The following is a 27,987-nucleotide window of genomic DNA, read 5'->3' as shown; positions in this document are numbered from 1 at the left end:
GATGCCATTTTAAAACTATTAGCCATTTTTAACCAGCACCTTTTTTCTAATTCTGCATTCTGATCTAATTTTTTCTATTGCATTTGCAGGCACCGATCACGGAATACAGAAACTGAGAATATTTTTTGGCCTGGTCTGGAACACATCATTTCTTGGGATACCCTTCTCTTTTATTTGTCTAAGACAACATCATTATTTTCCTTCATTTGATGACACAAAGTGTAGTTCCCAGATTTTTGTGAAGGACCATTTCTTCCTGAGCTCAATGGTTTGCACTGTGTGCAGGGAGTGGACAACTATTGCACTAACTGGCACGGGGGTTCTAGACTAAGCAGCACTGAAGAGCTGAACTGAGCAGCGAACAGCACACTTTGACTCCTCCTCTTCTTCTTTCCCCCTCCATTTTATCTTTTTTGTTTTTGCTGAAGCCACTGACCAGGATATTCATCTGATGGCTTCTCAACTTCTCCCAGTACATGTACTCATCAGTCTTAGGCTACCAAGTTTTTATGGTATTTGTATAAAGTGCCTTACGGTGATGCAGGACCATATGAATACCATCCCTAGATTATAGCCATCTGTCATTTATTTGTCTGGGTTGGGAGGGAGGTTTATGTTACATTAACTTCATTTGTTTCCATTGGTGAGTGTTAAGTGGAATGTATTTGGTGGGGGGTGGGTGGGGTCAAAGAAGAGAAGACAATTCTGCAAGGTTTTAGATATTTTAATTTACAAAGGGGACTATTTTTCTTGGAGAAGTTGAGCTGGAACTCCAGATGAGATGTCATCTTGATGTATATATGTTAAATATGTTGGGGCTAATTTTGTTGACTTTGCGCTCAGAAGGAAAGCTTTGCATTGTGCATTTTTAAATTTTTTTTTTGGCGGTTGGCCAGACAACTCCAAGCATGACCCTAGCAGAACACTAAAGAACCCCCATCCTCCATCCGTCCCATTCTCTTCTTTCTCCTCTTTCCCTCCTCTCCTCACCCCCCCCCCCCCCCACCAAAGTGGGGGGGGGGGGGGGTAGATAAAGAATCCCCCCTCCCTTAGACTTGAATGTAGACTGTCCTGCAGCAACTACACTCTGACTCGGGGACTTCTTAACACAGGCATCTATTTTCCTTCTGACAGCAAGATGAAGTGTGTCCCACAGAAGATTGATGTGTATACACCTGTAAACATGTAAATAGGTTTTTTCTATCATCTTGTTACCTTTGATATAAAAAAATTAGTTACTGGGGCTGGTAGGGAATGTGTAGGATGTTGCTGTGAAGCTCAAGCTGTGAGGGGCACTGTTGCATACAACGCCAGCATTGTAGCTGATTTCTGATCATAGTGTAAAAGACCTGCTAGCATTCTATAGCTGGGAGTTGGTAACCGGGTACAGGTGACAAAGGAGGCAGATCTCTTTCCTGCATTGAACACTTTGGGTACAGTAGTTATAATGAAATCTTCATGGACCCCAAATACTTGATGGTGAAATGCCTCTTAAAATGTTAAGACATCATCTGCTGCAGACGTGCACTGGTCTAAAAGTAGTGAAGTTAAGATAAAAGCCTTTGAGTTACCCAACCAGCTGTTGCTTTTGTGTTTTCCAACTGCAAGCTGTGGATGCCCATTGTAGCTTCAACTGCAAGGATTGAAGAGCACCTACATGTTCTGTAGCTGCTACAGTCCCTTCCTAAGGCAGCCTGAGTACCCTTTTTAAAATTGGCTATCTATACCTTTCACTAAAACCTTATTTCCACCCTTCATGGTTTGTATAGATTCCTGTTCGTGTAATTTGTTGAATTGTGGGTGTGTTTGTTTGTTAAAATAGAAAAACCAAAGGTTACCCATTTTTACTCCCTTGTTTCTGCACTTTTTTTTCCAGTTTGGCATAGTTTGACCAAATAGAGGTGATCTGGTGAAGCTTAAATTTTAACCATGAGCCATCGATAAGCGAAGTCACAGTTGTGATTTTGGTATGTAATGCAAAATTAGCTCCTGCAGAAACCAGTACAGACATCAGTAGTTCTGAATCAAATTTACTAATTTTTAATGTGAGAACTGGATGTCTGGAACATGTGCTTCTTGAACTGTGTAACTTTAGACATGAAGTTTCTCTCCTCCACCCTTTTTTTTTTTCACCTGCCCCCCCCCCCCCCCCCCCCAAATACAAACCAGCATCTGTAGACAACAATCGCATTCAGCTCTTAAACTATTTTTTAGGCAAACCTAATTTAAAGACTAGATTCATTGACAGTTCTGAAATTTCTAATTCTGAAAAAGATAGGATGCCATTACCTCTACTTTTTGAACCCTTTTAAGTATTGGTAATGATGTACCTTTTTAAAGCCAGATTCTTTGAACTGTAAGGGATATTAAAGTTTAACCACACTTTGTCTATAGAATGCTAATTTCTCCACGTAAATTTCAAGGCTTGAAGGTAAACAGCTTGGGAACTGTACTAGGCTTTTTTTTGGTTGTACATTAATGTCTGTAATCTATTTTAATGTTGCCTGTAGCTGTGCCCCTCACAGTGTGCTGGCAGATTGGCCTGATGTACAGGCAGTGTGAAGCAATAGGGCAGAAAAGATTGCTAATAACCTCCAGCCTTAGTAACTGCTGTCTCAGAGGCACCTGTACTTCTGATCAACTCCCACACGCTCAAACTTTAAGATAATCTGTGATCCAAATCCAGTATGGTAGGTGGAAGAATCTTTAGTTCTGAAATAAACTGCTAGTCAAGGACCAGTAGTCTGTGATCCCGAAGGAATTTTCCACTAACCTGTGTATTTGAGGACAAGGGAGCAAGACCTTGTAATTTGAACACCTGGAAGAAATGATCACATTGAAGCTATAGTATTAAGTTCGTAAGTCTAGTTATAATTATTTACCACTGACGAACACCCAAAAGTCCATAAATCCTGGAGCTGGCTTGTTGGGGTGTTGGATTGGTAGTTCATTCTCAAAATTCTCATTTGGTTTTGTTGTCTGGGGAGTCCATGAAAGAACACTGGATTCTTCCAGCATTTAATTTCTTTCCACTTTGTGAAATGAGCACTCATTTCTCTTACACATTTGGGAATTGCTTTGGGAAAAATGCAGACTCTTTTCAGGACTAGAGTCCCATATTAAAGTGTAAAGCATACATGAATAGGCATTTTGCACAAATGGTGTACAGTGAACATTTTTGTGCATTATGTTGCCAACTATTGTAAATCAGCATTTTGACTTTTAACAAACTTGCACTTTTTGAGGAGTGGAATTTTGGGTATGTGCAGGTGCCTCTCTGACAGACTTCCGTTTTGTTAATGTGCAAAAGATTATAGGGTTTACAAGATTTAAAATGCTGTAAGATAAGTGTCAGTAACAGAAAGCTGTGTTAAGACTTGAGCACGGGTACCAGCTATGAAAATACCGCCTGTTCTGCAGGTACTTCATGTAAAAGCAGATATGATTGCAGCAGGTGGGTGTTCGGGTGGGTGGGTGGGAGGGGGGAGGTTGGGATGGGTGTAGATGAAAGTTAAAGGAATTGACCAAAAATAGTATGTTGCTCTTGTGCTGCAGCTTTCTTCGTCCGTGGATAAAAGGTGAAGGGATCGTTCCACACACTCACTTCTCGTCTTGTAAATAAAGAGCCGACGGCAGTGTGCACATCAGACACAAATGTGTTGGACTTTGAGCGTACACACTGCCATCATTAACAAACAAGCCTGGTGCCATGGTTCAACGATCCCTACCGAAGCACAGATAAAGTTGAAAATATGTAGTAGTATTAACTCTTGGCCTCTCCTGTGAGGGTTGGCAATTTACTAGACTATCCCCTTGGTAGCTACTGGTGTTGGTGGCTATCTGGGGAATGCGAGACTATGCCGGAGTATGCAAATTTTGTTTTGATAGGGAAAGATGCTTTGTAACTTCCATTGTTGAGTCAAGTGTGTAATCACATCTCTGCCTTAACAATGATTTTCTGACTATAAAAGCCAGTGATGTAGGCAGATAGCAGCAGGTGCCTACACCAAACTGTTTTAAGAACTTGGTCATGATACAGCTCACAAAAAGATACTACCTAAATGAAGAACAGCAGCCATTGCCTTTGCTGATGAGCATCTTTTTAACAATGGGATAATCCTGCAAAAGGGTTGTGTTGTAGTTATTCACTAAGTTTTTTTTTAAAGCAGTAACTGGCTCCTGGGGATATAACGAGGGTTATTTTGGGAGGGGGCCAAAACTTTTTAAATATGGAATGAGATGAGAGCATCTTTCCCTTGTCCTCCGTAGTGCATTTCTGATGTGTGAAGTAGGTAAACACTGGCTCAAAGTATCATCAGTTGAGCCCTTCACGCATAAAGTGACCAAGTCATCTCATTCTGTTTTGTTTGGGTGGGTGGGGAATGGAGGGTAGATAATTCTGCTGTTCAGAGGACTTCATCTGCATGAAAACCAAGCAATTGAAAACATGATAAATTTAATGGTGAAAAGTGATTTGAAAACTCCAACTGTCTGCCAAGTACGACCATCTGAGCAAGCAGTTTTGTTAATGGCCATCAGGACCATCCTAGCATCAGTTATTTTGACCTGGATAATTGGACACCTTGCATACTTATACTTAAGTTCTCTTTGGGTGGGTGGGGAAGTAATTGGAATATAGAACTCCTTTCATTGTGCAGATGTAGTCCTTTTTGGGAGGGGGGAGGGGTCAAGGTTGTGGGTTGTTGAACAGAGTTCAAATAATGCCATATGGATCTTTACCAAAGTGGGGGGTTGGGATGGTCAATGGGATTAGGACTAAAAACTAAGGGCAAACCTGTCCCATTTCAGTGTTCAAGAAAAATTAAGTATCCCCAATTTGAACAAAGATTCTTAAATTGGTGTCTTAAAAAGCATAATCTCAAACCCTTTGCATTAAGGACACTGAAATGTTAGGACTGTTAGATGGAACACTTAAGTGAATAGTGTTCCTTTATGGATATGAAGAAGAGTCTATTTAAATAGAACACAGATTTGGTTCCCTATTGTGGGTGTAATTGGCTCTGAATATTCCAGTGAACTAAAAGAAAACTTTACTTTCATACCAGAACTTTACTTTAAGGCTGATGCTATGTGGACTGGTTGTGAAATGATTTGAATGCTTATTCAGAATGAGTTGAGGGATTGTTTAAAAGAAAGCTCCAGTTGCATTTTGTTCATTTAAATAAATCTCACTGGAATCTCTCTTGTGTGTGTTTTTTGTTTGGATCCAGTGGTTCAGTAAAGCTTTTTTTCTGCAAACTAATGTTTGGTCTGCAAAGTTGACTGTTCTGGGACAAAGTGGTTGCCTTTGGCAGCATCAGCTAGAGATGCTGAAATGTTTGACAATACAACCATAGTACAAGAGTTCACAATGTAGTACCTCCTGTCTAGGGCAAGTAACGTGCTCTGCCTAATGTCCCTCTCCTCTTCTAAATCAAAGACAATTTTTAATATGCTTTTGGTCACCTTCCATAACCTGATTATTCCCTCCTCCCCTTGTTATCCCCTCTGGACTGACTTGGGCTGTTTTAATTTTCTGTTAACTGCTGTGTGAAACACGTGTGGTCACTTTTGGGTTAGGGATGATATTACAGCCACACCTGAGGAGAAAATTTCCCTGAACGCTTTTCCTGGGAAAATATGGGTACAACTAAGAAAGGATGGTCACTTTATTCAGCTAGTACTATACAACCCAACCCCCCCCCCCCCTCTCCAAAGTCAGTGGGAAATTGTGAAACATTTGTAAGATTTCCATTATCATTGGAATAAGGTGGTGGTTATGCTACGGGATTTTAACTTTACAAACATCAATTTACAATTGCCATAGTATTTCATGGCTTGGCTGAAGAGGCATTTGTGTTGTAGAAAATTTTGATTAACTGTGGATGTACTATAAGGTGCAAAACCTGACCTCCTTTTGGGAAGTAAGGCAAGACAAGTACCTGAAGGACCAGTGACTAATTCTCAAACTTAAAAACTATGGGGACGGGTAGACTGCATCTAAATGGAAGGAAGGCCAATTTTGTCAGTATTAGGCAAGAACATCTGAAGTTGACTGAGGGTGGCTTCAAAAGGGGAAGCCTTCCAAAATGAAATAGAGCCCAGAGACAGTGTGTTCCTGTTGGGATGAAGGGTAAGGCTGGTAGATGTAGGGAATGATCCATGACTAGATGAATTGAGGTTTTGATAAGAATAGAGGAAAAATGTCGGGTACAGACAGTGGGGATTAAGTAAATCCCTAGAGTATAGAGGCAGTAGAAGTATATCTAAGAGGAAAATCAGGAGGGCAAAAAGAGAACATAGTTTTGGCCAAAGGGATTCTACAAGTACACGAAGGATGAGTAAAAGGAGAGAATGGAGACCCTTTAGAGATTGGCATGTTTGCTTGTCTGTGGAATTGCAGGAGACTCAATGACTATATTGCCCCTTGAAGAAAGATCTGGAAGATGGGGAAATAAATAATGACTTCTTGCAATATAGATTTTTTTCAGAGGAAGTGCTGGGTGTCTTAAAACACGGGTGAATAAATCGCTGGGACCTGATCAAGTATATCCTTGGACTGTGGAAAGTCAGGGAAGTGATTGCCTTGCTGAGATATTTGTATCATCAATAGCTGCAGGTGAGGTGCCAGAAGACTGGAAGATAGCTAACGTGGTGCTACTATTCAAGAAAAGTGGGAAAGAAAATCCAGGGGAAAATATAGACCTGAGCCTGACTGGTGGGCAAGTTGTTGGGAGGAATTAAGTGGATAGGATTTACATATCTTTGGAAATGCAAGGATTGTAAGGGAGAGTCAACATTGGTTTTTTTTGTGTTATAGATAGTCTCACCAACTTGATTGAGCTTTGAAGAAGTGTCAAGATTGAAGGCACAGCAATGGATGTGATCTGTAAGGTGTTTGACGAGGTTCTGCATGGCACATTGGTTAGCAAGGTTAGATCCCAAGGAATACAAGGAGAACTAGCTAGCTGGATGCAACTAAAAAGGTGTGGAGCTGGATGAACACAGGCCAGGCAGCATCAGAGTAAAAGGAAAGTTGATTTTTTTTTCAGGTCTAGACCCTTCAGAAATGGGGAGGGAAATGGGACTATAAAATAGGAGGAGGCGATGGGTGGATAGAGGAGCAGATAAGGTGGAGAGAAGACAAACAGGTGAAGGAGGTGGGAATGAAGCCAGTACAGGTGAGGGTATGGAGGGAATTTGGGATGGGGGTTGGTCAGGTGAGGAGGGAGGGAAGACACAAGTCATGGAAGTGGGGACAAGATGGACTGGTCTTGGGATGAGATCGGGGTGAGGAGATTTTGTAGCTTAAGTCTACATTGAGACCATTGGGTTGCGAGCAGCATATGAGTTGCTGTTCTGCCAGCCTTCGGGTGGCGTTTTTGTGACACTGGAGGAGGCCCAGGATGGATGTGTCATCCAAGAAGGGGTGTTGAAGTGATTCAGGACTGGGAGTTGTTGTTTGTCACAAGCCGAGTGTAGATGCTCCACAAAGCAGTCTTCAAGCCTCTGCTTGGTTTCCCCGGTGTAGAGAAGGCCACATAGGCATAGCAGATACAATTTAGAAATTAGCGGATGTGCAGGTGAACATTAAACAAATGTGGAAGGTTTTCTTTTGCTCTATGATGGGGGAGGTGTAGGGGTAGGTGTAGCACTTCCTGCAGTTGCAGGGAAAAGTGCCAGGGTGGGGATAGGGCTACTGAGGAGTGTAGAGCAGACAAAGGAGTCATGGAGAGAGCAGTCCCTCCAGAAGGCAGATATGGGTGGGGTGGGAAATATCCTTTGGTAGTGGGGTCAGATTGTGGGTGACAAAGAATGATGCGTTGAATCCGGAGCTTGAGGGAGATATGAGGACAAGGGGAATTCTGCCTTTATTGTTATTTAGGGGAGGTGGTGTGAGGGTTGAGGTGCAGGGGGAAAAATGAGAGATGTGTTGGTGTTTTCAACACTGGAGAGGGTATTGCAGTCCTAGAAAAACAGGACATCCGAGATGTCTGGGAGCAGATGCAGTGGAGGTGAAGGAATTGGGAATAGGGGATGGCATTCTTGCGGGAAGCTGGGTGAGAGGAAGTTATTCTAAGTAGCTACAGGAGTTGGTGGGCTTGAAATAAACATCAGTTTCCAGGTTGTTGCTGGAGATGGAGACAGAGGTCCAGGAAGGTGAGGGATGTGTTGGAAATGGTCCGGGTGAACTTGAGGTTGGGATGGAAGGTGTTGAAGTGTATGAACTGTTCGAGCTCCTTGTGGGAGCATGAGGCAGTGCCAATAGTCATCAATGTAACGGAGGAAGAGGTGGGGGGTGGTGCCATTGTAGCTGCAGAAGAGGGATTGTTCCACATATTCTACAAGAGGCAGGCATAGCTTGGGTCCATGCAAGTACCCATGGCCACCCCCTTTGTAGGAAGTTGGAGGAGTTGAAGGACGAGTTCAGTAAGGCAGATAAGGGGAGGGGGACTGGTCGGGCATGCGGGAGAGGAAGAAGTAGAGGGCTTTTAGGCAATCTGCATGGCGAATGCAAGTATATAGGGGCTGGATGTCCATGTTGAGGATGAGGTGTTGAGGACCGGTTTTAGAGGAAGTGGAGGGCATGGGTGGTGTCGTGTACGTAGGTGGGGAGTTCCTGGACCGGGGAGAGAAAATGGAGTCAAAATAATGGGAAATAAATTCAGTGGGACAGGAGCAGGCAGAGACACTTGCTATTTGGATACAGAACTAGCTTGAAGGTTGCTTTTCAGACTGGAGCCCATGACCAGCGTTGTGCCATAAAGATCAGTGCCGGGTCTGCTGTTTTGTTTTTTTAAGGCATGTATATAAATGACTTGAATGTGAACATACGAGGCATGTTTATTTGCAAGTGACACTGACCTTGGAGGTGTAGTGGCCAGTGAAGAAGGTTATCTCATTACAAGGGGACGTTGGTCAGATATACCAGTGGGCTGAGGTGTCGCAGATGGAGTTTAAATTAAATGAGGTGCTGTATTTTGGAATGGCAAATCAAGGTGTACGCTTAAGGTCCAGAAGGTTGTCCAATGAAATGTTGGAATGCAAGTTCCTTAAAAGTGGAATTACAGATGGATAGGATTGTGAAGAAGTCATTTGGTATGCTTGCCTTTCAGTGCATTAAGTATAGGAGTTGGTGGGTCATGTTGTGGTTGTATGGGGCATTAGTTAGACTACTTATGGTATACTGCATGCAATTCTGGTTTCCCTGCTATAGGAAGGATGTTCAGAAAAGGTTTACAATGATGTTGCTGGGGTTTGAGGGTTTGAGTGACAGGGAGAGGCTGAATAGGCTGGGTCTATTTCCCTGGAGCGTCAGAGGCTGAGGGATGACGTTAGGGGTTAATAAAATCATGAGGGGCATGGCTAGTTCACTCTGTCCAAAGTCTTTGCCCAAGCTGGGTCAGCTCAAAACTAGAGGGTATAGGTTTAAGGTGAGTGGGGAAAGATTTAAAAGGGATCTGAGGGGCAACATTTTTTCCAGAGGGTGGTGCATGTATGGAATGAGCTGCCAGAGGAAGTGGTGGAGACTGGTACAATTACAACATTTAAAAGGCTTCTGGAAGGGTTTCAATGGATATGAGCCAAATGCTGGCAAATGGGGCTAGAATAATTTAAGATATCTGGTGGAAGTGAACAAGCTGGACTGAGGGGCCTGCTTCCATTCTGTATAGCTCAATGACTATGACAGTACTTTTTATTTCTTGAAGGGTCCTCCTCTGCCCTTATCAGGCTTTTAAGGGCATGGATGCCTTTTGAAGCTTGCAAACACATCTTTTGTTTTAAAGTCTCCCTTGAATAGGGTTAGGAGCATGCCAACACCTGTCTATGAACGTTTTTCCTTGACTGCAGGTTGGTGGGGAAATGAAAGTAAAATTTTAAATCACGTGTGCCATCTGCGTATGTCTGTTGCCAGTAGTTTGTGTTCTAATTTGACATTAGACATGTGAAACAGCAAATCTTTTCTTTTGTTCGGACCAATTTGAGCAAAATTAGTGGTCAGGAACTTCAAGTGATTCATGAACATGTGACTGGCTATTGGAAGTAATGTAGGGCAGTACCTGTGTTTTGGCTGACCACTAACTAAGGAACATCCCTAAATATGATGCATCTGAACTGAGAAACTCTGTTTTGATGTCTCACCTGAAATGTCTCCTAGAACACTTTTGTTTCATACCTTTTCTCTTAGTCTGTTTCTTTTCTGCACCCCAATCGCAAATATATTGTTGTGACCACAGTAGGAGTGTTTTTCTGGCCTGGGACAGAAACTCTGGAGGCAGGCAGGATTTGGGCAAAGTGAAAGGTGTTTATTCCAGCAGAAACTGGTTTGTGCAGGGAGATGGTTTAAAGATCTTCCATAAATCTGACTCTGGAAGATAGATCAATAATACACCCTGTGCTTTTACAAAGTAATACAGCATTTTTAAACATTTTGTGACAATCGAGTACAACGTCCTGCCCCCTAATTCAAACACCCAATCCTGTAGGATATCTAATCAGTGATGGACACATCCATGGACAGCCTTAGGTTCCCATGATCTTATGGTATTAGCTAGACATTGTAGTCTCCTGGCCGTGGGATCTTAATTTTCATCCTATTCATATCACATTCCAAATGTTTAGTGGCTGAACTCCTTCGGGCCTTTCTCTGGCTTCCTAATCTGTAAGAGCATCTCAAATTCTATTACCCATTGTATTTTGGTGCTGTCTTGTATCACATTCAGTTCCTCTTAATTTCCTACTGTCCCAACTCTCTCTTTACATTATGAAGTGTCAGTTTTAATTAACTGCTGTAAGTTTAATTTCTGTTATAAAGTTGATTGGAAGTGTAATGTTATACAACTACTTCTGTCAGCATGTTGTAATTGACAGGTTGTGATCAATCTATCTTGTTCCGGGCAGAAGAGGTGTCTCCTAAGGCTAGTTAAGCTTCACATACAAGCCTTAAACATTTAAGCTTGTATTCTAAGAGAACAAGGTGTAGAGTTGGATGGACACAGCAGGCCAAGCAGCATCAGAGGAGCAGGAAAGCTGACATTTCGGGCATCTGCAATTCGTACTATGTCTAAGCTTATATTCTATCCTGGTTATGTATTGAAACCAACTTCATTGATTAGAGCATTTTTAGCTAGAAACTATTTAATATTGTTGGTAGCTTCAAAGAGGCAACTATTTACTACAAAGTAACTTTAGCTGTTAACTCTGCAGCTGCTATAGGACCTAATCCAGCCCCTTAATGTTATGACAGTCCTCCTTTCATTATTAAAGCTGGGATTGGCCACTTACCTCTCCTGAGACATCCTTTTATTAGAACCGTCTCGGGTGGGAATGCTCTTTTTTTTTTTACTGACGTTTCTAGCACTTCTGTCCACTTCTACCACTTCTGGTGTTGTATTTCACTGCGTGAGCAGGCTGCTCAGTTTTGCTTAGCTTATGTCTGCTATCTGGTAAGCATATATGGGCTGCTTAGAGCGTTCAGGTACAAGTCACCTAATGTGGCCAGGTATGGATCCCCAAGCCCAAGGCCGCATCATGGCTGCAGGGCCACTAGAAATTGATGCTATCCAAATCAGAGGTCAAACGTCCAAGGCAAATTCAAAGAGTATTTTTCACCAAATTATGTTGCATCCATGATCCTTTTTTTTTGTCGTTCCATTAATAGCCTGGCTTGGTTTGTAGTAGGGTCAGTCCCTTGGTCCGTGGCTCCTCTGCAGTTGTCGTCGTCTTCATTATGTGATCATCTTTTATTTTACAAGACAAAAACAATGTAACATCAATAGTATTACAACAAACATTACTACTCTCTGTGCAATGGGTGCCCCAAGGGATCCCATCCACCCTGTTGCCCAACTCCAAAGAGTTGAAGAGGGAGGCTGTCTTGAGTTTATCCACTTATTTTTGGGTGTGGTCAGCTGGATCAGTAATTGCTTCTCAGTTATCGGGGATGTATGTACACTCATCTTTTCTGATTTGAGTGCACAAGTTTCTCCATTCTTGGTTAACATCATGTTGAGGGCAGTTCTGTTCTATAATGTTATGCTTCGTTTGGCGTTTCTGCATTTATTTTAAAGTTCGTGAGGAGTCATTGGCCATTTGCTCTAAGACTTTAACCAAGTTGATAGAAAATCTGGAGGACTTGTCTGTGCTGTGCCAGGGTAAGAAAATGGAGAGGAGTGAATCTACTCCTGAAATTGCATGTTTTTGTCATCGTGGCATCACCTGTAGGAGGGACACTTGTGTGGCATATGAATGGTACCATGTAGGCCCAGTAATATAACCCAGGTTGGAAGTAGCCAGGCATAGGCTCTGTGCCCATGCACATTAGTTGCTGTTGTATGGGATGAATCCGGTAATGATCACAGGGTACTGGTGGTGTTGGAATGTTCTGTTACTCGTGAGATGCCTGAAGGCCAGGAGGCTAGGGCCACCGTGTGTGAGGAAAGACACATTTAGGGATGCTGTAGTCACAGAGTGCCCTAATGGGTTCTGGGAGAAGGTATATATAACTCTGGGTCCAATTGCTAAGTCCCATGGGTGTTCCTGATGTTTGGTTTTCAATTCTCGTTGGACAGATCAAGCCATCAGGACTCCCTCTCCCTGATGTGTTAGCCAGCGTGATGAAGGATGGCGGTCATGAGGTTGTGTCGTTGGGTTGGTATCATCCTGTAAAGTTTTTGTTCAGGTTATACTCTGGTTTCCATTGTGCCATTTCTTGGTCAGTATTTAGTAAATACCTCCCGCGATTGGACGCCCATCTCTATCTCCCTGTTTTGAGCCATTCTGTCTTGTTACCCATTCAGTTAATTCTGAAGCATTAAAAGCGATGTGTCGCATTGGTCTCCCTCCTTTTTAGAGCGTATGGGCAAGTGCAGACCCAACAATTGGAAACAGTAAGCTCTCTAGCATACGCATGTGATAAGCATAAAAACATTAACGTTCAAATTCCTCTTATCACACTCACCTATCAGCCTCCGATAGGACCAAAAGTAGGAGGAGCCTCAGGATTAGCATTTTCATACTCTTATTAATGTCAGCAATGTTCTGAATTAGTCTTTACAACACAACTGTATCTCTCATTTACATGTAACCTTAATCTGTTGTGGTTGTTGTCCTGGGGTGAGGAAACTGTTCCTGCTGTTTAGTTTGTACAGATGAGGTCCCTCTAAACCTGGGAGGGGGAGACTAGCCAGCTGGACAGTCGCCCCATTAAGCACTATATTCTCAGCTGTCTAGAATGTCTCCATTTACCAATTCCATTTTCGTTAATAAGTGTGCTTCTGTTACCTAGTGAGGTCCCACTGGGGGACTAGGCTCCTTCGTTTGGGATTATTTTTACCAGAAGCTTTGATCCTGGGCTGGTATTTCTGTTTGTTGTGGGTGGCCCTCAGACTCAGTTCTTAACAAGCTGCTGGCCTCATGCCTGTCCATGAACTGTGTAGATTCTCAGAGGGATTTCGAGGGGCTTGTCTTTTGCTGTTAGTCACTTCTGTTCTCTTCCCTGCTGTCCATCATGATTAGGTCCTGGGAGAGTGTCATGGTTCATCCTGTCATGAGTTCAAAGGGACTTACCCCAGTCGTCCGAGAGGGCATTGTCCTCTGGGCCATTAGAATGACTGGTAGGGAAAAGTTCCATTTAACCCCTTCTATCATGGCTTTAGTCAGAGCGTTTTTTCAGTGTTCTAGCCATTCTCTGTACCATCCCTGAGCTCTCTGGGTGGCAGGGGATATGATACCTTTCTGTTACTCCCAGTAGTTTATGTACTTCCTTAAGGCACTTGCCAGTGAAGCAGGTCCCTTGGTCTGAATCTACTTGTAGGGGGATTCCCCCCACCCCACCCCACCTGGGTATTATTTACGCTGTCAGTATTTTGTTGCCACTGAGGTTGCAATACAGTCTTTTGTGGGGAAAGCTTCCACCCATCTGGTAAACTGCTCAGCGATGACCAGACAGTATTTCTTCTTCTGACTTTGTGGGAGTGGCCCTGTGGAATCCATTTGAATGTGTTCCATGGCCCCATTAGATGGGATTGATGGCTCATTTTAATTTTAGTTCCCAGCCCTGGTTCTCTCTGTGCACATGTAGCACATTGCTGCCAAAATATGGTTATGTCTCTTCCCATTCTTTTCTATTATCAACTGTATCATTATTTCTCAATGTGTACTAACCCATGGCCAACACTACATTATGCCTGCTGGCAGAATGTGCAGGCTACCACTTTGTCATCTTTTATCCAAATATCATCTGATCCTAACATTGCCCCATCTTTTATCTGTCCTGTTTTTTCTTCTGAACTAGCTGCCACTTGTAAATTTAAAATGTTCCAATTATCTCTGGCTTTCTGCTGCCTCTTATCTGCTAAGGCTCTCACTGTCTGTTCTAGCATTGCTTTTGCTGCACTATCTGCATAACTATTCCCCTTCTGCTCTGGTGTTCAAATTTTCCTCTGTGCTTTGATGTTAATTACTGCTGTTTTTGGTTCAGTCGCTGCAGCCACTGGGTTCTCATGCTGGATTACACTAACGTTGGAAGGAACATAACCTCAGTTTGCCCATTCCATCATGTAGTCACTGACTAGACTGAAGGCACACCTGTCTGTGTAGATGTTAACCCTTTGCCCTCTTCCTAAGTTTAGGGCTGCAGTAAGTACTTTTAGTGCAGTCACTTAAACTCTGACCGCTTTCTATCCCGTCTCCTGCTAAAAGCTCCCTTTTCAAATTAGCCACAGCCTACCATGGTTCTGTGTCCCATCTGCAAACGTGCATTTCACATCTGGCCCCTGTAATGACTCTTCCTTAACTTGACCACGTGTTTCTATCCCTCTCTTGGAGCAGGGAGAAGAATCATATCCCTCTCCTTGTTTCTCCAAATCTTTCACAATCTCTTTAACTGCCTCAACAGCTTCAGGTCTGATGGCCTACTGCCCATTAGGTGGGTGTACATTTCCAGGCATTTGTCGGTTTTGGTGGCTACCCATAAATTAGCAGTGATGTGCCCCAAATTATGGTAGGTATTCTCAGGGTCCCATTCCCACTCACTGTGACAACCATAGATGCTCTAAAGGTTTTGAAGTAGATTTGTAGCTCGGATTCTGGGTGTTCAACATAGAACATAGAACGTTACAGCGCAGTACAGGCCCTTCAGCCCTCTGTCGCGCCAACCTGTGAAACCAATCTGAAGCCCATCTAAGATAATAAAATGTGAGGCTGGATGAACACAGCAGGCCAAGCAGCATCTCAGGAGCACAAAAGCTGACGTTTCGGGCCTAGACCCTTCACCATCCCCCTCTCTGATGAAGGGTCTAGGCCCGAAACATCAGCTTTTGTGCTCCTGAGATGCTGCTTGGCCTGCTGTGTTCATCCAGCCTCACATTTTATTATCTTGGAATTCTCCAGTATCTGCAGTTCCCATTATCTCTGAAGCCCATCTAACCTACAGTATTCCATTGTCATCCATTTGTTTATCCAATTACCATTTAAATGCCCTTTTAAAGTTGGTGAGCCTACTACTATCGCAGGCATCGAATTCTACGCCCTTACTACTGAGTAAAGAACCTACCCCTGACTTCTGTCCTATATCTATCACCCCTCAATTTTAAAGCTATGTCCCCTCGGGCTAGCCATCACCATCTCAGGAAAAAGGCTCTCAATGTCCACCCTATCTCGTCCTCTGATCATCTTGTATGTAAGTTGCCTCTTAACCTTCTTCTGTCTAACAAATACAGCCTCAAGTCCCTCAGCCTTTCCTCGTAAGACCTTCCCTCCATACCAGGCAACATCCTAGTAATTCTCCTCTGCACCCTTTCCAAAGCTTCCACCTCCTTCTTATAATGCGGTGACCAGAACTGTACACAATACTCCAAGTGCGGCCGCACCAGAGTTTTGTACAGCTGCAGCATAACCTCATGACTCCGAAACTCGATCCCTCCACCAGTGAAACCTAATACACCGTATGCCGCCTTAACAGCCCTGTCAACCTGTGTGGCAACTTTCAGGGATCTATGCACATGGACACTGAGATCTCTCTGCTCATCCACACCACCAAGAATCTCACCATTAGCCCAGTACTCTGTATTCCTGTCAGTCCTTCCAAAGTGAATCACCTCACACTCTTTTCTGCGTTAAACTCCATTTCCCACCTCTCAGCCCAGTTCCACAGCTTATCTATGTCCCTCTATAACCTGCAACATCCTTTCGCACTATCCATAACTTCACCGCCTTTAGTGTAATCTGCAAATTTGCTAACCCTTTACTAATCCTTCTACGCCCTCATCCAGGTCATTTATAAAAATGACAAACAGCAGTGCCCCCAAAACAGATCCTTGTGGTACCCCACTAGTAACTGAACTCCAGGATGAACATTTTCCCATCAACCACCACCCTCTGCTGGCTTACAGCTAGCCAAATTCTGATCCAAACCGCTAAATCCACCCTCAATCCCATGATTCCATATTTTATGCAATACACTACCATGGGGCACCTTATCAAATGCTTTACTGAAATCCATGTACACCACATCGACCGCTTTACCCTCATCCACCTGTTTGGTCACCTTCTCAAAGAACTCAATAAGGTTTGTGTGGCAAGACCTACCCTTCTCAAAACTGTTGACTATCCCTAATCAAATTAATCCTTTCTAGATGATGATAAATCCTCTCTAACACTTTACCCAAAACCGAAGTAAGGCTCACTGGTCTGTAATTACCAGGGTTGTCCCTACTCCCCTTCTTGAACAAGGAGACAACATTTGCTATCCTCTAGTCTTCTGGCACTATTCCTGTAGACAATAATGACATAAAAAATCGAAGCCAAAGGCTCTGCAATCTCCCCCCTGGCTTCTCAGAGAATCCTAGGATAAATCCCATCGGGCCCAGGGGACTTATCTATTTTCACATTTTCCAAAATTGCTAACACCACCTCCTCATGAACCTTAATCCTGTCTAGTCTAATAGCCTGTATCTCAGTATTCTCCTTGACAACATAGTATTCACAAAAGGAAAAAGACAGATGAAAAATATTCATTTAGCACCTCTCCTATCTATTCAGACTCCATGCACAACTTCCCATTACTGTCCTTGATCGGCCCTGATCTTACTCTAGTCATTCTTTTGTTTCTGACATACCTATAGAAAGCTTTAGGGTTTTCCTTGCTCCCACCTGCCAAAGACTTCTCACGTCCCCTCCTGGCTCTTCTTAGCACTCTCTTGAGAATTACAAGTTAGCCAGGAAGAATCTAAAGTGCCCTAACTGAGCCTTCACGCCTCATCTTTACATAAACTGCTTCCTTCCTCTTGATAAGAAATTCAATTTCTTTACTAGCGTTTCCTCGCTCGACCACTTCCTCCCTGCCAGACAGGTAGTTACTTACCAAGGACACGCAGTAGCTGTTCCTTGAACAAGCTCCACATTTCAATTGTGCCCAGCCCCTGCAGTTTCCTTCCCCATGCTATGCATCCTAAATCTTGCCTAATTGCCTTTCCCCCAGCTATAACTTTTGCCCTGCACTATTCACCTATCCCTTTCCATCGTCCAAGTAAACGTAATGAATTGTGGTCACTGTCACCAAAGTGCTCACCTACCTCCAAATCTAACACCTGACCTGGTTCATTACTCAGTACCAAATCCAATGTGGCCTTGCCCCTTGTTGGCCTATCTACACACTGTGTGTCAGGAAACCCTCCTGCACACATTGGACAAAAACTGACCCATCTAATGTACTTGAACCATAACATTGGTCAATATTTGGAAAGTTAAAGCCCCCATAACAACTACCCTGTTACTTTCGTGCCATGCTTCCAGGAATCTTGTGCCAGTCTCTGTGTAGCCTGTCCCAGGATCTTGGTGTTGTCCCAGTCGAAGTGGTGGTTCTCCTTGTCCATGTGCATTGAGATGAGTGAGTTTTGTTCATGTCTTTTTGTAGCCAATGGGTGTTCATGTACTCTTGTTAGTTAGTTTCCTTCCTGTTTGTCTGATGTAGTGTTTCTTGCAGTGTCTGCAGGGGATCTTGTAGATAAAGTTGGTCCTGTCCCTGGCAGGGAGTGGGTCCTTGGATCGGGTGAGCATGCGATTGGGTTAGGGTTTGGAAGTGACAGGGTCCATGGACAGGACCAATATCATCTATAAGATGCCCTGCAGAGACTGCGAGAAACACTACATCGGACAAATAGGAAGGAAACTAACAAGAGTACATGAACACCAACTGGCGACAAAAAGACACGACCAGTACCCACTCATCTCAATCCACATGGACGAGGAAAACCACCACTTCGACTGGGACAACACCCAAGATCCTGGGACAGGCTACACAGAGAAAGGCATGAGAGTTTCTAGAATCATGCCACTGTCGAACATAGAAAAGTACAGCACAGCACAGCACAGTACAGTACAGGCCCTTTGGCCTACGATGTTGTGCCGTGGAATAATCCTAATCCAAAAATAAAATAACCTAACCTGCATTCCCCTCACTTCACTGCTGTCCATGTGCATGTCCAGCAGTCGCTTAAATGTCACTAATGACTCCGCTTCCACGACTACCACTGGTGAACTATTCCATGCTCTCACAGCTTTCTGGGTGAAGAACCTCCCTCTGACGTCTCCTCTATACCTTCCTCCTAACACTGTGACCCCTTGTGGCAGTTAATCCTGCCCTGGGGAAAAGTCTCTGGCTATCACCTCCAACCATGCCTCTCATTACCTTGTACACCTCAATCAGGTCACCTCTCTTCCTCCTTCTCTCCAGAGAGAAAAGTCCGAGTAAGACAAGCCCTCCAGTCCAGGCAGCATCCTGGTAAACCTCCTTTGCACCCTCTCCAAAGCCTCCACAACTTTCCTATAATAGAGCGACCAGAACTGGACACAATATTCCAAGTGTGGTCTCACCAGGGTTTTGTAGAGCTGCAGCATAACCTCGTGGCTCTTAAACTTGATCCCCCTGTTAATGAAAGCCAAAACACCATATGCTTTCTTAACAATCTTATCCACCTGGGTGGCAACTTTGAGGGAGCTATGCACTTAAACACCAAGATCCCACTGGTCCTCCACACTGCTGAGAATCCTGCCTTTAATCCTATATTAAGTTTGACCTTCCAAAATGCATCACTTCGCATTTATCCAGGTTGAACTCCATCTGCCATTTCTCAGCCCAGCTCTGCATTCTGTCAATGTCTCGCTGAAGCCTGCAATACCCCTCGATACTATCAACGGCACCTCCAACCTTTGTGTCATCAGCAAACGTACTAACCCACCCCTCAACCTCCTCATCCAAGTCATTTATAAAAACAACAAAGAGCAGAGGCCCAAGAACAGACCCCTGTGGGACACCACTCAGCACTGACCTCCAGGCAGAATACTTACCATCTACAACCACTCTCTGAATCCAGACAGCCAAATCACCCTGTATCCCATACCTCCTGACTTTATGAATGAGGCTGCCGTGGGGAACCTTATCAAATGCCTTACTGAAGTCCATGTACACCACATCCACTGCTCGACCCTCATCAACTTTTCTAGTCACATCCTCAAAGAACTCAATAAGATTTGTAAGGCATGACCTGCCCATCTCAAAGCCATGCTGCCTCCCTTTAATCACGTTATGCTTTTCCAAATAGTCATAAATCCTATCCCTCAGAATTCTTTCCAAAACCTTGCTGACCACAGACGTAAGACTGGCAGGTCTGTAATTTCCAGGATTTCCCTATTCCCTTTCTTGAAAAGAGGAACATTTGCCTCCCTCCAATCTTCCATTACGACTCCCGGGGAGAGTGAGGAAGCTAAGATCTTCGCCAGTGGCTTAGCAACCTCATTTCTCGCTTCCCGGAGCAACCTAGGATAAATCTGGTCTGGCCCTGGGGACTTATCAATCTTAATGTTTACCAAAATTTCCAGCACATCAACTTCCTCAATCTTGATCTGTTCAAGCCTGTTTTCCTGCTCCTCAAAGTTCTCATTCACAACAAGGTCCCTTTCCTTAGTGAAAACCGAAGCAAAAAACTCATTTAGGGCTTCCCCTATCTGCTCAGACTCCACGCACAAGTTCCCTACGCTATCCCTGATCGGCCCTACCTTCTCCCTGATCATTCTCTTATTCCTCACGTATGAGCGAAATGCCTTCGGGTTCTCCCTAATCCTTCCTGCCAAACCTTTCTTGTCTCCCCTCCTGGCCCCCCCTCAATCCACTTTTGAGCTCCTTCCGAGAAAGCCTGTCGTCCTCTAAAGCTGTGCTAGACCCTTGCTTCCTCCACCTTACGTACGCTGCCTTTTTCTTTTTGACAAGAAGCACCTCTGTTCCCGTCATCCAAGGCTCCTTTAATCTTACCCCTTCTTACCTGTCTCAGAGGAACAAATTTATACATCACTTGCAACAACTGCTCCTTAAACAGCCTCCACATGTCTGTTGTGCCCTTTCTGTGGAACAATTGCTCCCAATCTGTACTTCCCAACTCCTGTCTGATAGCGTCATAGTTTCCTTTACCCCAGTTAAATATCTTCCCCTGGTAACTGCTCCTTTCCCTTTCCATGGCTATGGTAAATGGGAGGCTGTTGTGGTCACTGTCGCCAAAGTGTTCTCCCACCACGAGATCTGACGCCTGTCCTGGCTCATTGCCGAGCACCAAATCCAAAATGGCCTCCCCCCCTCATCGGCCTGTCCACATACTGAGTAAGGAAACCCTCCTGAACACACCTGACAAAAAACGGCTCCATCCAAACCATCTGCACTCAGGAGGTTCCAATCTATATTGGGAAAGTTGAAGTCACCCATAACAACAACACTGATACGTTTGCACTTTTCAACAATCTGCCGAAAAATGAGTTCTTCGATCTCCCTACTGCCATTTGGGGGTCTGTAGAAAACCCCCAGTGAGGTGACTGCTCCTTTGCTGTTCCTAACTTCCACCCATACTGACTCGGTTGATAAACCTTCCTCGGCAACCTTCATTTCTCTCACTGTGATGCACTCTCTGATTAGCAACGCTACACCCCCTCCTCTTTCTCCCCCCCTCCCTGTTCTTTTTAAATGTTCTAAACCCTGGAACATCTAGCAGCCATTCCTGCCCCTGTGAAACCCACATCTCCGTTATGGCCACAACATCAGTCCCAAGTACTGATCCATGCTCTAAGTTTGTCACTCTTATTTCTGACACTCCTTGCGTTAAAGCAGACACATTTTAACCGATCCCTTTGTTCCACCACACGAAAAACCCTCCCGGTAGATTCACTGCATCCTGCTACTGCCTCATCTACTACTACACCCCCTCCCCCCTCAGATGTGTAGCTCTGGTTCCCACCCCCCTGCCAAATTAGTTTAAACCCTCCCGAACCACTCGAGCAAATCTCCCCCCGAGGACATTTGTGCCCCTCCAGTTCAGGTGCAACCCGTCCTTCATGTACAGGTCCCACCTTCCCCAGGAGGCATCCCAATGGTCTAAGTATCTGAAGCCCTCCCTCCTACACCAGCTGCATAGCCACGTGTTAAGCTGCACTCGCTGACTGTTCCTCACCTCGCTATCTTGTGGCACCGGTAGCAAACCTGAGAACACTACTCTACTTGTCCTGCTCTTCTGCTTCCAACCTAGCTCTCTGTTGTCCCTTTTCAGATCCTCAATCCCTTTCCTGGCTATGTCATTGGTGCCAATATGTACCACGATTTCTGGCTGCTCACCCTCCCCCTTCAGAATCTTGCAGACCCGATCAGCGACATCCTGGGCCCTTGCCCTTGACCTGGGAGGCAACATACCTTCCAGGAGTCCCGTTCCTCACCATAAAATCTCCTGTCAATCTGTCTAACTATTGAGTCCCCTACCACTAGCTTTTCACTACTCTCCCCCCTTCCCTTCTGAGCCTCAGTGCCAACTGACAACTATGGCTTTCCCCTGGTAGGCCGTCCCCACCAGCAGTATCCAAAACAGTATACTTATTGCTGAGGGGAACGGCCACAGGGGATCCCTGCTCTGTCTGTCGGTTCCCTTTCCGCCCCCTGACTGTAACCCAGCTGTCCTTATCCTGTGCTTGAGGAGTGACCACCTCCCTGTACATCCTCTCAATTTCCCCCTCAGCCTCCCGGATGATCCGCAGTCCATCCAGCTCCAGCTCCAGCTCCAGTTCCCTAACTCCGGGTTTTCGAGGAGCTGGAGTTGGGTGGACTTCCTGCAGATGTGGCCAGGGGAGACACGTGTTGTTTCTCTCACCTGCCACATTCCGCAGGAGGAACATTCAACTGTCCTAACATCCACACCGCGCTCATCTGAAAGTTCACACGGTACTAAACTAGGAAGAGAAACAAAAAAAAGAGAAAACCTGAAAAACTTACTGAGTCTACAGCTGCTTATTAAGGTTAGAGGAGGTGGGTGGGAGGGAGACCCTACGGTGTAGGGTGTCTGGTTTAGAACGCACCCACTTAAAAACAATCACTCACCTTCCCAGCAAGCTCCACTTCTTCCGCTCTCTGCTCCCGCTCTTCCTGCCCCTCTCCGCTGCAAAAAGGGAAGCATGCTATTAATAAACACGTTGAATTTGACCCCATGTACGTTCTATTACAAAGGAAACCTGGATCTGAGGCAATCCATCGCAACAGAGTTTAAAAACCAGGCGCGAAAACCCACCGATGCTTCATCAAAGGCTGTGCTGAGGCTGTTACCAAGCACGGTAACGAAACGTCTACAAAACAAGAAACCAGCTCGGCGAGCCAACCAACCTCAACAATATAGATGCTCTTAAGGATTGCATGCAATCTGTGACCTTCTAAATTTAAATCTGCAATCCCAATCAATTTTCACTTCTTGTACGTAATCGCAGCTCTAAATTGTTCCAACAAGTCCATTCCTAATAATCTATCTGCAGTATTTTTACACACATATGTACTAGCATTGATCATGCAATCTGCAATTTTTATTTCAATCTGAGGGCTGAGAGTGCCTGATTGAGGCCTGCCACCCATACCCTGTAACAATTGCTGCCAGTTTCTTTTTATTTCCTTTTGGTTATTTTCTGCCGTCGTAGCCAATTTGAGTACTTTATTAATTTGTGTTTGTTTGTTTTCATCCTCTAGTTCTCTATCCACACATTACTTCACCCAGTAACAGTAAAATATCATGGACTTTAAATTTCTAAGGAAGTATCATGTCAAGCAGAATAGGTTAATTAATATTTAACCACTTTCTCTGTTAAGTTTGCCTTTTCTAATTCATCTATCAGCTTTCTCAGATTTTAGAACACATCAAAATTTTGTTCAAAGAGAATTACATTTCCATGGTTCCAAATTTCCTATCATTTGCATTCTTTCATATCACAGTACCTTTACCATGAACAGATGTTAGCATCCAGAGCTAAAGATTCGCTTGTGATCAGATGGTTTTTGCAAGTTCGTGAGTGTGGAGCTGGATGAACACAGCAGGCCAGGGAGCACAAAAGCTGACGTTTCTGGCACAGACCCTTCATCAGAAATTTCTGGTCAATAAATGAAATTCTAAACACACTAATTTCTGAAATTAAAATCTACCCAAAGTCCAAAAAGAATACAGAGCCAATTCTCTAAACAATTTTTTGACCAAGCTTGACAAATAACCTTTTTAAAATCAACACTTTGTTACAGACCTCTGCTTTGCACGACCACTGAGAGTTTCTTAAACAGATGTCACATTAACCACACATGCCTCATACTTCTACAGGCACACCACACATACCCAAAATGCAAACTAACTTCAAAGCATCCCCAAATCTTGAGCTTTCAGGAACAAAAACACACAAATTGCACAAAACAACATTTAGCAACCAACAAACAAAGGTACATTCAAACCAGACCACAAAGAGTTAACACTTGTACAAGATTCAGCGAACCAGTAGAGAGAGCCATCTCTCACTGTCTCTTTCTTGTTTATGAACACGAGAGTTATTTCGGCATGTTTCAGCATTTTTTTTTCAATGGACCATTCTGGACACCATCCCGTTTATTTCCACAGTCCTTCCCTGCCACTTTCCCAACTACATCTGCTTCTATTTTACTGTTTTATTACTTCCCAAACCTTTGTTCTTTTCCTACCTTGCACTTCTCTCATGCCAGAGATTTCTGGTCTCCCCGTTGTTTCATTTTTTTTCCCTCTTATTTTGTTTTATTTTACTCTTATTTTGCTGGGTTTTTCCCTCTTATTTTTGCACGCAGTAGCAGTGGGATACTCAACCTCCTCTTCCCTGTTATTACGCACGTTCCCGCGTTATTTCACATTCTGGTGTTATTTTACACATTCTCGTGATAGGCGCCCACTGTCACTATCCCTGATCCTTCTTCTAAGTATACGCTCCAATCTAAAAGTTTGTTTTATGCCCTAGTCTACAGAGGCCCCTTACCAAGTGCTATGCTAACTAGAAAGGGTGGTGAATAACCATACTTCCCCCAGACCATGGCCCAAGGTGTACCATCTTTAGGCAGGGTACCCTGCTTGCCAGGCCAATCTGTAGGAGCTAACACTCCCCTCTCTCCCCCCCACCCCCGCGCAGAGTTGGCACACAGCCTCTGGAGGCAGGCAGGATTTGGGCAAAGTGAAAGGTGTTTATTCCAGCAGAAACTGGTTTGTGCAGGGAGAGGGCGAAAAGATCTTCCATGAATCTGACTCTGGAAGATAGATCAATAATACACCCTCTGCTTTTACAAAGTAATACAGCATTTTTAAACATTTTGTGTGACAATAATCAAGTACAACGTAGTCACTGTCCTGCCCCCTAATTCAAACACCCAATCCTGTAGGATATCTAATCAGTGATTGACACATCCATGGACAGCCTTAGGTTCCCATGATCTTATGGTATTAGCTAGACATTGTAGTCTCCTGGCCGTGGGATCTTAATTTTCATCCTATTCATATCACATTCCAAATGTTTAGTGGCTGAACTCCTTCGGGCCTTTCTCTGGCTTCATAATCTGTAAGAGCATCTCAAATTCTGTTACCCATTGTATTTTGGTGCTGTCTTGTTTCACATTCAGTTCCTCTTAATTTCCTGCTGTCCCAACTATATTTTTACATTATGAAGTGTCAGTCTTAATTAATTGCTATAAGTTTAATTTCTGTTATAAAGTTGATTGGAAGTGTAATGTTATACAACTACTTCTACTGTCAGCATGTTGTAATTGACAGGTTGTGATCAATCTATCTTGTTCCGGGCATAAGAGGTGTCTCCTAAGGCTAGTTAAGCTTCACATACAAGCCTTAAACATTTAAGCTTGTATTCTAAGAGAACAAGGTGTAGAGTTGGATGAACACAGCAGGCCAAGCAGCATCAGAGGAGCAGGAAAGCTGACGTTTCGGACATCTGCAATTCCTACTATGTCTAAGCTTCTATTCTATCCTGGTTATGTATTGAAACCAACTTCTATGATTAGAGCATTTTTAGCTAGAAACTATTTAATATTGCTGGTAGCTTCAAAGAGGCAACTATTTACTACAAAGTAACTTTAGCTGTTAACTTTGCAGCTGCTATAGGACCTAATCCAGCCCCTTAATGTTATGACAGTCCTCCTTTCATTATTAAAGCTGGGATTGGTCACTTATCTCTCCTGAGACATCCTTTTATTAGAACCGTCTCGGGTGGGAACGCTCAGTGTTTTTTTTACTGACTTTTCTAGCACTTTATTTATATATAAAGAGCAAGAGGGTAACTGGAGAAAGGATTGGCCCACTTAGGGTCAAAGAAGGAAAGTTATGAGCTGAGTCAGAGAAAATGGGTGACATTCTTATCGAGTACTTTGCATCGGTATTCACCAAGGAGAGGGAAATGACAGATGTTGAGGTTAGGGATAGATGTTTGCTTACTCTAGGTCAAGTTGACATAAGGAAGGAGGAAGTGTTGGGTATCCTAAAAGACATTAAGGTGGACAAGTCCCCTGGTCTGGATGGGATCTATCCCAGGTTATTGAGGGAAGCGAGAGAGGAAATAGCCGGGGCCTTAACAGATATCTGGAGCAAATGGACAGAGACCCTTAGAAAATAGATGACAGGTTAGACAGAGGATGTCGATCGACGCAGGCTTGGAGGGCCGAAGGGCCTGTTCCTGTGCTGTAATTTTCTTTGTTCTTTGTTCTGTCCAAAGGTGGTGTTGTATTTCACTGTGTGAGCAGGCTGCTCAGTTTTGCGTAGCTTATGTCTGCTATCTGGTAAGCATATATGGGCTGCTTAGTGCGTTCAGGTACAAGTCACCTAATGTGGTCAGGTACAGGTCACCCCTACAACCATTACCTGTCAGGTGTTGCCAACAATATACTTCCATCAGGGTTCACTGGATGATGATGAGGAATAGCAGCCAATCCCCCAAATTTTGAGTTGTAATGCCTAACCACACCCACAGTTTAATCAGGTAGGTGGAAATAGACTTAATTCAGAATGAACTGGACATTGACCATTCACATTTTATGGAGAGACTTTTAATGAAATATTAACTTCTCAGAATTTGTTGAATATCAACTCTAAACTTTACTAAGCACTACATTCAGTGGTCTTTAGTTATTGATGTTATTACTTCTTTGCCCCTTTTATTTGCTGAGTTATCATCAAATTCCTGTTATTTAGACCTTTGCACTGAGATTAACTTTCATTTCATGCTTAATTGTCCTGCTGTTGCTACACTAATTAGGTGATTGTTGCCTCCAGGCTTCATTTAATTATGGCTCTGAAGTCTTGGATTTGGCGGGTGGTAGCACTTTGTTTATGTGATCGTGGATCTGCAGCAAGATCTTCTTCCCCTTGTGACAGGTAAGTGTTTCTTTTCTGTTGAGTATAACAATGACTTCAGTGCTAGATTGGCTAATTTGGTAGTTCCTCACTTTTTGAGTTGGAGGTTTGTGGGTTAACAGCTGCCCACAGATTGCAATGCTGAGCAAGTGCTGCAATGTCGGCCGTGCCTGCCTATTTGGGTTTGAGGCCTTGGACCAGGTTCCCTCTTTTACGCTCATTCTTGCTCTCTCACGCTCTCTCTCTCTCTCTCAGTGTGTTTGTGAACATTAACTCTGATTTCCAGTAATCCACTGAAGACAATAGAGGACATTTCTGACAAGCACTGTTTTTGTATATTGTACAGGTGTGGCAGTGGCCTACCTTTTGTTTTGAAGTACATTGCTGTAGTAGAAACCTTCCTTGTATCTTGTTCATTCGTTCATCTGCCAGTCTTCCCAGCATCCATCTTTCCCTGTTTTTGATGGAAATAGACTCCTATCTGAAATCTTCCATCTATGTGCATGTATTGTTATGCGTTGTAGAGATCAAGAGTACACATCCAACTAATTTGAGCTTTTACCTGCCTGTCACAGAATATACCAAATGCTGCATATCTTTTGGGGTGGCCTAGTGTTTGTTGAATGTATGGCAGTGGTTTTAACTCATTTAAAAAAAAGGTATGTAATCTATCTTAAAGACAATAAGTATTAATGTAATACTATATCATGCAGCGAATTGCATTCTCTTGGATGTGAGCTTTTTTTTGGCTAAGGCAATGATAGTTGGGGATCAGTTATGCGGGATGGAACTTGCACACCATTATTAGTGGAAAAATTCATCAGAAGTGATGTAGCAGTCTGACAATCTCTTGGGCCACAAACCACATCAGATGAGTCAAATGAAACTTACTTTAGGTACAGAGATAATGGGAACTGCAGATGCTGGAGAATTCCAAGATAATAAAATGTGAGGCTGGATGAACACAGCAGGCCAAGCAGCATCTCAGGAGCACAAAAGCTGACATTTCGGGCCTAGACCCTTCATCAGAGAGGGGGATGGGGAGAGGGAATGGGAATAAATAGGGAGAGAGGGGGAGGCGGACCCAAGATGGAGAGTAAAGAAGATAGGTGGAGAGAGTATAGGTGGGGAGGTAGGGAGGGGATAGGTCAGTCCAGGGAAGACGGACAGGTCAAGGAGGTGGGATGAGGTTAGTAGGTAGATTGGGGTGCGGCTTGGGGTGGGAGGAAGGGATGGGTGAGAGGAAGAACCGGTTAGACTGGTTTTGGGATGCAGT

The 27,987-nt window shown here is 43.8% G+C and overlaps 2 protein-coding genes and 1 long non-coding RNA gene across 4 annotated transcripts in view; 2 read left to right on the top strand and 1 right to left on the bottom strand.

Moving 5' to 3' along the window:
* Positions 1 to 1,026, top strand: part of ddx6 (DEAD (Asp-Glu-Ala-Asp) box helicase 6) — a 47,267-nt gene extending 46,241 nt beyond the window's left edge. The window contains exon 14 of the mRNA XM_048562175.2: positions 90 to 1,026. The gene's annotated coding sequence lies outside the window, so the exon portion shown is untranslated. The remainder of the gene's footprint in view (positions 1 to 89) is intronic.
* A 9,270-nt stretch (positions 1,027 to 10,296) lies between these two features.
* LOC125467043 (uncharacterized) lies at positions 10,297 to 24,132 on the bottom strand. 2 transcript variants are annotated; one of them, XR_007250549.2, is made up of 3 exons: positions 24,032 to 24,132; positions 22,409 to 22,466; positions 10,297 to 11,741 (listed from the first exon to the last, which is right to left on the bottom strand). It is a non-coding gene; the product is annotated as an uncharacterized LOC125467043 (long non-coding RNA). The 2 variants fall into 2 exon arrangements; XR_007250550.2 differs by lacking the exon at positions 24,032 to 24,132 and adding an exon at positions 22,596 to 22,703.
* Positions 24,133 to 24,828: 696 nt separating this feature from the next.
* treh (trehalase (brush-border membrane glycoprotein)) overlaps positions 24,829 to 27,987 on the top strand; it is a 32,769-nt gene continuing 29,610 nt past the window's right edge. The window contains exons 1-2 of the mRNA XM_059639073.1: positions 24,829 to 24,909; positions 26,631 to 26,732. Of these exons, the coding sequence (XP_059495056.1) occupies positions 26,644 to 26,732 (89 nt within the window). The 5' untranslated portion in view covers positions 24,829 to 24,909; positions 26,631 to 26,643. The remainder of the gene's footprint in view (positions 24,910 to 26,630; positions 26,733 to 27,987) is intronic.

Source organism: Stegostoma tigrinum, chromosome 32, assembly GCF_030684315.1.
Source record: "Stegostoma tigrinum isolate sSteTig4 chromosome 32, sSteTig4.hap1, whole genome shotgun sequence".
NCBI classification, from domain to species: domain Eukaryota; kingdom Metazoa; phylum Chordata; class Chondrichthyes; order Orectolobiformes; family Stegostomatidae; genus Stegostoma; species Stegostoma tigrinum.
The sequence above is the reverse complement of the archived record's forward strand: the minus strand, read 5'-3'. Positions and strand labels throughout refer to the sequence as shown.